The sequence below is a fragment of the Sus scrofa genome, chromosome 11 (genome assembly GCF_000003025.6).
Source record: "Sus scrofa isolate TJ Tabasco breed Duroc chromosome 11, Sscrofa11.1, whole genome shotgun sequence".
Taxonomy (NCBI): Eukaryota; Metazoa; Chordata; class Mammalia; order Artiodactyla; family Suidae; genus Sus; species Sus scrofa.
This window is the reverse complement of record NC_010453.5, coordinates 5339480-5346287: the sequence shown is the minus strand read 5'-3', so window position 1 is coordinate 5346287 and position 6808 is coordinate 5339480. Positions and strand designations below refer to the sequence as shown.

Here is a 6808-nt window from a genome sequence, read left to right as displayed (position 1 = left end):
GGAGGAAAGAAGGAAGAAAGAGAGGGAGGGAGGGCGGGACGAGGCAGGCCAGAGGGAGGGACCGCCTCAGAGGCAGAAGCGCCGCGAGGAGCCGGCGCAGCAGCGCGCTCTGGGGCGCAGCCACCCGCCGCTCCCGCGCCCCCTCGCCCCTTCCCCGGCGCGGCCCGCGGCAGCCTCCAGCGTGGGTCCCCAGGCAGCATGGTGAGGTTTGCCGTCGGGACCTCGCCACCATGTACGTGAGCTACCTCCTGGACAAGGACGTGAGCATGTATCCCAGCTCCGTGCGCCACTCCGGCGGCCTCAACCTGGCCCCGCAGAACTTCGTGAGCCCCCCGCAGTACCCGGACTACGGCGGCTACCATGTGGCGGCCGCGGCCGCCGCCGCCGCGAACTTGGACAGCGCGCAGTCCCCGGGGCCGTCCTGGCCGGCCGCGTACGGCGCCCCGCTCCGCGAGGACTGGAACGGCTACGCGCCGGGGGGCGCGGCGGCCGCCGCCAACGCCGTGGCTCACGGCCTCAACGGGGGCTCCCCGGCCGCCGCCATGGGCTACAGCACCCCGCCGACTACCACCCGCACCACCACCCGCACCACCACCCGCACCACCCGGCCGCCGCGCCCTCCTGCGCCTCGGGCTTGCTGCAGACGCTCAACCCCGGCCCTCCCGGGCCCGCCGCCACCGCCGCCGCCGAGCAGCTGTCCCCCGGCGGCCAGCGGCGGAACCTGTGCGAGTGGATGCGGAAGCCCGCGCAGCCGTCGCTCGGCAGCCAAGGTAAGTGGCGGCGGCGGGCGCCCGGGGAAGGCGCGGCGCGTGTCCCCGGCGGGTCTGGGGACTCCGCGCCAGGGGGCGGGGCGGAGCGACAACGTCTGGGGGCTCCGGCCCCCCGAGGCTTCTCCAGCTGCGGGGGGGGGGTCAGGAGTGGACATTTCGGTCCCTCGAGCCGCGCTCGGTTCGGGGCCGAGGAGAGGCTTCCTCTGTGCAGCCGTCTCGTTCCCAAGTCCTTACACTCTCGGGAGGCTCCCGGGAATGTCGCGGGCGGCTGCACCGGAGCCGAATCGCCCTTCCCACGTAGAGCCGCTCGCGCTCGCTTGGTGCGCGGCCTCCCTCGAACTTCACCAGGCCGGGCTCTCTCGACCCTCCGGGCACGTCCTCCTTCCCTGTCCGAGCCCCTCGGGAAGAGTGGTGGCCTGGGGCCGCGCGTGGGACCAGGTTTGGCCGTTCGGGCCAACTCTAGGGAGCGGAACTCGAGCGCGTAGCCGGCAAAGCTGCTGTAGCTGGAAAGAAGGTGTTGGCCCCAGGAGCTAAGTAGGGAAGGGGGGCGCCGAGGTCTTGGAACCTTTGATCTGCAAAGGGATACTTCAATCAACAGCCGAGGGCTGGGACAAGACACCCGGGGAGTCCCTTCGTGTCTGCAGAGGGAGAAAAGCAGCGGGTCGTGGTGGGGATTCAGCTGCTGCTCCAGTCAGGGATCATGGAACCCTCCCTTCCAGGGTCCGCGTGTGTGTGTGTGTGTGTGTAGGCGTGTGTACGTTCAAGAAGATTGTGCCAGAGGTGTCTCTGCAAAGATCTTGGGTTTGCCGAGCTGTGGGGGCTCAGAGGTTCCGAGTGTGGGAATGTGTGTCAAAGTGGGAAGGAAGTTCAGTAGGTGTGGTGGGAGAGTTCGCTTGGCTCCCCTTTTCCTCCACGAAGACTTTCCCAGCCCTCGGCACTTCCGCTTTTTTCTCTTCCCTCCTCTCTGGCCCAAGCCCGGCCGGCTTGCAGGTTATGGCCACTTTGCAGCGTTTATAGCCAATTACAGCCGTATAAATCAGAGCAGCCGTTGGGGGCTGTCTCTGGGCATCGGGATTTGCGTCACTGGGCACATGCCGGGGACCGACGAGGTGGGAAGTGCGGCCGCCCGGGGAGAAGGCCTCAGCGCCGAGGACCGGCAGCCTCGGCTCGGTCCCGTCCCCAAGAAGAGGCGCCCTCGCCTGTACAGAGCGCGCTCTCAGGGAAGGCTCTTTTCTACGGAGCCTGCCTGGGGTGCAGTTGGCGGGGCCCCGGGGCTGCCTAAGGGGGACCTTTGGCGCGTCGCGGGCGAGTGGCCGCGGATCAGGGGCCCGGCGGGGGGAGAGGGAGGGGAGCCCCAGGAGCCCAGGCCGCGGGGTCAGCAGATGAGAGGCCGCTGTGATGTCCCGCGACGAGGTGGCAAGGCCGCAGTCGGCGCCGGGCGCCCTTGTGATGTTAATGTCGGGAGGCCGCGGCCCGCGGGCCCGAGCCCGGCTCCTCTGCGGAGCGTCATCTGTCAAGGGGCGAGGGGGGTGGTACCCGGCCCGGCCCGCTTTGATATACACCTTCCCAGCCCTGCCATTGTCTCTTTTAGGGCCCCGGAAAGAGGGTGGTGACTTTCGCAGTCAATAATGAATTCTGACAAGTCCCTCTCATCTCTCCCCTCCTCCAGCCCCCTCCTAGGTTCCCAGGGGGTGCGGGGCGCCTCCGAGGCCCCGGGGGCGCGGGCTGCAGAGCGCGCAGGGGTCCTGGTCACCGCGTCCCCCGGTCCCTCCGGGAGACGGAAAGGGCAGCCCCGGGGCCGGAGCTGCTCCCAAGGACCCCAAGGCGAGAATCGCTCCTGGAGAGTTGGGCTCGCAGAAGTCCTTTGCGCCCGGCTCTCCAGCCCCGGAGGTGTCTTTGGCGGCTCCGACGTGGCTCCCGTGGCAGCCCCGCCTTGGACTTCTGCGTGACTTCGTCTGAGTCTCAATTTCCTCATCTGTAAAAAGGGGCGACTCCCACGGGCCGCTCGAGCGGCTCGGAGGCGGCAGCGCCGGCCCCCGGGACGTGTCAGTTCGCCTGGTTCGCGGGCGCAGGGTCGGGGCGGCCGCGCGCATTCAAATGCGCTGCCGGCTGTGTGGATGCTAATGCGCCTGGCGGGGAGGGGGATGAAAGCCGGGCCGCCATTTGCTCAGTAGTGGTAATTCAAACAGAATGCGGTTGTTATTAAGGCATTGAAAGGGCTTTTCTTTGATAAGATCGCCTTGTCCTGCATTGTTTGCGACTGTGTTCTCCTTTCAGCGGCTCGGGGGAGCTCCCTCTGATCCGGCCTGTATCTTCCCAGGGCGCTTTTGTTGTGGTTTGCAAAGGGCTTTACCTGAACAAAGTCGGCCTGCGGGGCATTAAACACCTCCGAGCAACTCCCAGCCCCCTTAGATCTCCCTGCAGCACCGGGCACGGGGCGAGGGAACCTGTTCTGCTGGGAGAAGCCCCCCGACCTGGGGCCCCGAGCGGAAGAGGAGAGCCCCCGAGCCGGGCTCTGCCCAGGGCTGACCCAGCACAGACCCCGGGGAGACGCCAGGCTCGGGCCTGCGTCCCACTATTTGTCAAGGCCCTTCAGTAAAACAATCAATCCGAGGTTTAATATGTTGACTCAATCCAATGAGCATAGATCACTGGTCAGGATAGCTCTGGCAGGGTTTGCAGCTGAAATAAATGGAGGATTAAGAAGAAAGAGTGCCCAATGCCAAACTGGGCTCCGCCAGGTATCATGTCCCCAGCAGGAGGGATTTTCTTTCTGCCAGACCTCAGATTCCACCAGATAGGGCTGGTGTGCTGTGTGTGTGTGTGTGTGTGTGTGTGTGTGTGTGTGTGTGGTGTTTCTGGTGACTGGGGGGGAAGCCATCAGCCTCTGCATCCCCTTTCCACGTCTAATAAGAACAAACAGAAAGTAACCCCCCACACACACACACATAACCAACACATCCCCACAATCCCGTCTGATTTTAGGGTGGGCACCCGTGTCTCCTAGGCCTGAAAATCTGAGTATTCCCAAGCCTCTGGCGACCGATTTCGTTCCCTGTGGACCTCGCCAGCTCCAGTCCTGTGTTTGGTTTGCTGTCTTCTGCTTGTATGGAGTTTTAGTTTTTCTTAATTAAAAAAAAACCCCGCTTAATCCCAAGAGAAGTTTTGTGGTCTCGGAGAGCCCCACACCCTCCACCTCGGACCCTCTGGGGGGGGTCTGGTCAGGCTCAGCAGGAAGCAGCCAAACCCCGGCCCCCCACGGTGGTGGAGGAAGAGAAATGGCCCTTGGGTTAGGGAGGTTTGTCATTACCCATGACTGATGGGCTGCCTTGCCGTTCTGAGCACTAACCTCTCCTTCCTCCACAGTGAAAACCAGGACGAAAGACAAATACCGAGTCGTGTACACGGACCACCAGCGCTTGGAGCTGGAGAAGGAGTTTCACTACAGTCGCTACATCACCATTCGGAGAAAGGCCGAGCTGGCAGCCACGCTGGGGCTCTCCGAGAGGCAGGTGCGACCACCTCGCTCCCTCCAGGCCTGGTCACTGCCTGGGGGAGTCCAGTGGGGAGGCTTAGAAACCAGGCCCCAGGATCCACCTAGTTCTGTGGGCAGAATAAAGCAAGAAGGTGGCATGTATGTTCCTTCTAGATGGTTTTTAAAAAGGCTTCTTCCACCTCCGATTGTCTTTTTTTTTTTCTTTCTTTCTATTTTGGGGGACATAGGAGGTACAAGGAAAATGGCAGTATAGTTTAATCCAAAATTTAATAAAGGGTCAATAAAGGCATGGAGTTCCCGCTGTGGTGCAGTGGGTTAAGGATCCAGTGTTATCTCTGCTGCAGCTGTGGCTTGGGTTGCAGCTGCAGCTCTGATTCTCTTCCTGGCCCCCGGGAACTTCCATATGCCAAGGGTCCAGCCAAAAATTTAAAAAAAATAAAAATACAGACTTAAAGGCTTTTACTCTCTTTGTACCCAGAACTATATTGTAAGACCCCAATCCCTGCCCATAAAAACTAGAGGGCTGAGGCTTGGGTCATGAATGCTCTATATGGTCAGAAAGAAAGAAAGAAAGAGAGAAAGAAAGAAAGAGAGAAGAAAAGAAAGAAATGGAGAAAACAGGTCAAATGTACAGCCAGGGGGCCCCACCTTAAAACTCATTTCCACCTCAAGGTAAAAATACTACATTTTAGTTTTGCTTTGAGGGGCCAAAGGTTGTCATTTCGAAGTACCTCGGCTGCTGGCCTCCTTTGCTTGGCGTGGAAAGGGCCTGGCAGTTTCTGTTTCCCTTGGTTCTGAGACTCTGAACTTTTCCAGTACAGTCGTAGATAAAAGTGACTTCGGAAAGAACCCCCCCGGGGGGGGAGGGGACAGGAAGGAGGGCAGGTCTCTCTCTCGAGGCTGAATGGCGCTCCAGCAACTGCTTCGGCCTTGGGCTCTGAGGGGCTGAAAGCTTGGGAGGAGGCTGGGGTCTTTCAGGGCCAGAGGGCACCTCTTTCATGGGAGAACGAGCCCCTGCGGTCCTTTATTCCTTCGCCTCTTCTTCACCGCCTTCTGTGTTTCTCCACCTTTCCATCGCCAGGTTAAAATCTGGTTTCAGAACCGCAGAGCGAAGGAGAGGAAAATCAACAAGAAGAAGTTGCAGCAACAGCAGCCGCCGCAGCCGCCGCCGCCCCCTGCACCGCAGCCACCCCCGCCGCAGCCAGGCCCTCTGAGAAGTGTCCCCGAGCCCCTGAGCCCCGTGTCTTCCCTGCAAGGCTCGGTGCCTGGCTCTGTCCCTGGGGTTCTGGGGCCAGCTGGGGGCGTGTTAAACCCCACCGTCACCCAGTGACCCACAGTGGCCTGCGGAAGCAGAGCAATTCCAGGCCGAGCCAAGGGGAGCATGGACTCTGCTAGAATCCTCAGGAAAGACCCCTCCCCTCTCGCCCACAAATGTTCACCAACTTCCCCAGCCCTCCGAGGAGAAACGGGGGACTGGGGTAAAGACAGGTGCGGTTGGAGGCCTCAAGGAAGACAATTCTCCCAGAAATTGACTTTTTCTGGTCTGACCTTCTGCCAGTAAGGAGATGGGAACTAACTACCCGGGGGGCTTCCTTTAGTGCTGGCAGGAACTGGACCGGCTAAAACAGACACGAGCCTTTCGGCCCCCTGCCCCCCAGCTCTTTGCCTCCCAAACCTGCAGGATGCATCGACTGGTTGCAGCGGAGTGGGAAGAGGGGGACCGCCGGGACTTGGAGCCACGATGGCTGCTGTCTGCTCACTGTTCTCCAAGGATCAGCGGGCCCCGCTTGCCTCAAGGGCAGGCGAGATTTAAACTGCAGAAGCCCGAGGCAGCTAAGATGGAAACCTGGACCCACCAAAGAGCGCAGAACCCCCAGGTCTCTGTCTTTCTTCTCTTCCCTGCCCAGAGCAGGAAAGGCTTGGCTGGTGTTTGTGTGGTGTTTGGTGTGAGGGAGTGTTTCGGACTGCAGGCCTGACAAGGGCCCAGGACAGGGCCTTGTTTAGAAAGCCTGTCACCAGCGCTTCTCTGGGCTGAATGTATGGTCAGTGCTATAAATGCCAGAGCCAACCTGGACTTCCTGTCATTTTCACAATCTTGGGGCTGATGAAAAAGGGGCGTTTTTGTTGTTGTTGCTGCTGTTTGGGTTGTTGGTCTGTGTAACTTCCAAGCCAGCATTTTAAAAGCCTTCTGGATCCATGGGGGAGAGAAGTGATATGGTGAAGGGAAGTGGGGGGTGGGTATTTGAACACAGTGGAATTTTTTTTTTTTTCTAAAGAGAAAAAACAAAAACGAGATACATGCGCTTTCCAGATTTCTGATTCTGTGTTTATCGTCTTCAGATTTTGCCCAGAATCATTATTGTTATTATTTGGAAGAAACGAAGTGTCTCCCCACTGGCGAGCTCGAATTAGGAAAATCAGGGTGGGAGGGGAGAAGGTTATCTGGACAACCTCATTTTACCCCAGAGCGTCAGCAGCCCGAGGGAGCAGGTTCGCAGACCTTCCCTGCCCCCAAGCCTGAGCCCAGCCTAGGATTGTGGAA

The 6808-nt window shown here is 60.2% G+C and overlaps 1 protein-coding gene across 1 annotated transcript; it reads left to right on the top strand.

The window, feature by feature from the left end:
• CDX2 (caudal type homeobox 2) lies at positions 207-6561 on the top strand. The gene is given in 4 exon segments (NM_001278769.1): positions 207-553; positions 556-770; positions 4137-4282; positions 5348-6561. Coding segments are annotated over 4 exon segments (933 nt in total). The 5' UTR covers positions 207-230; the 3' UTR covers positions 5597-6561.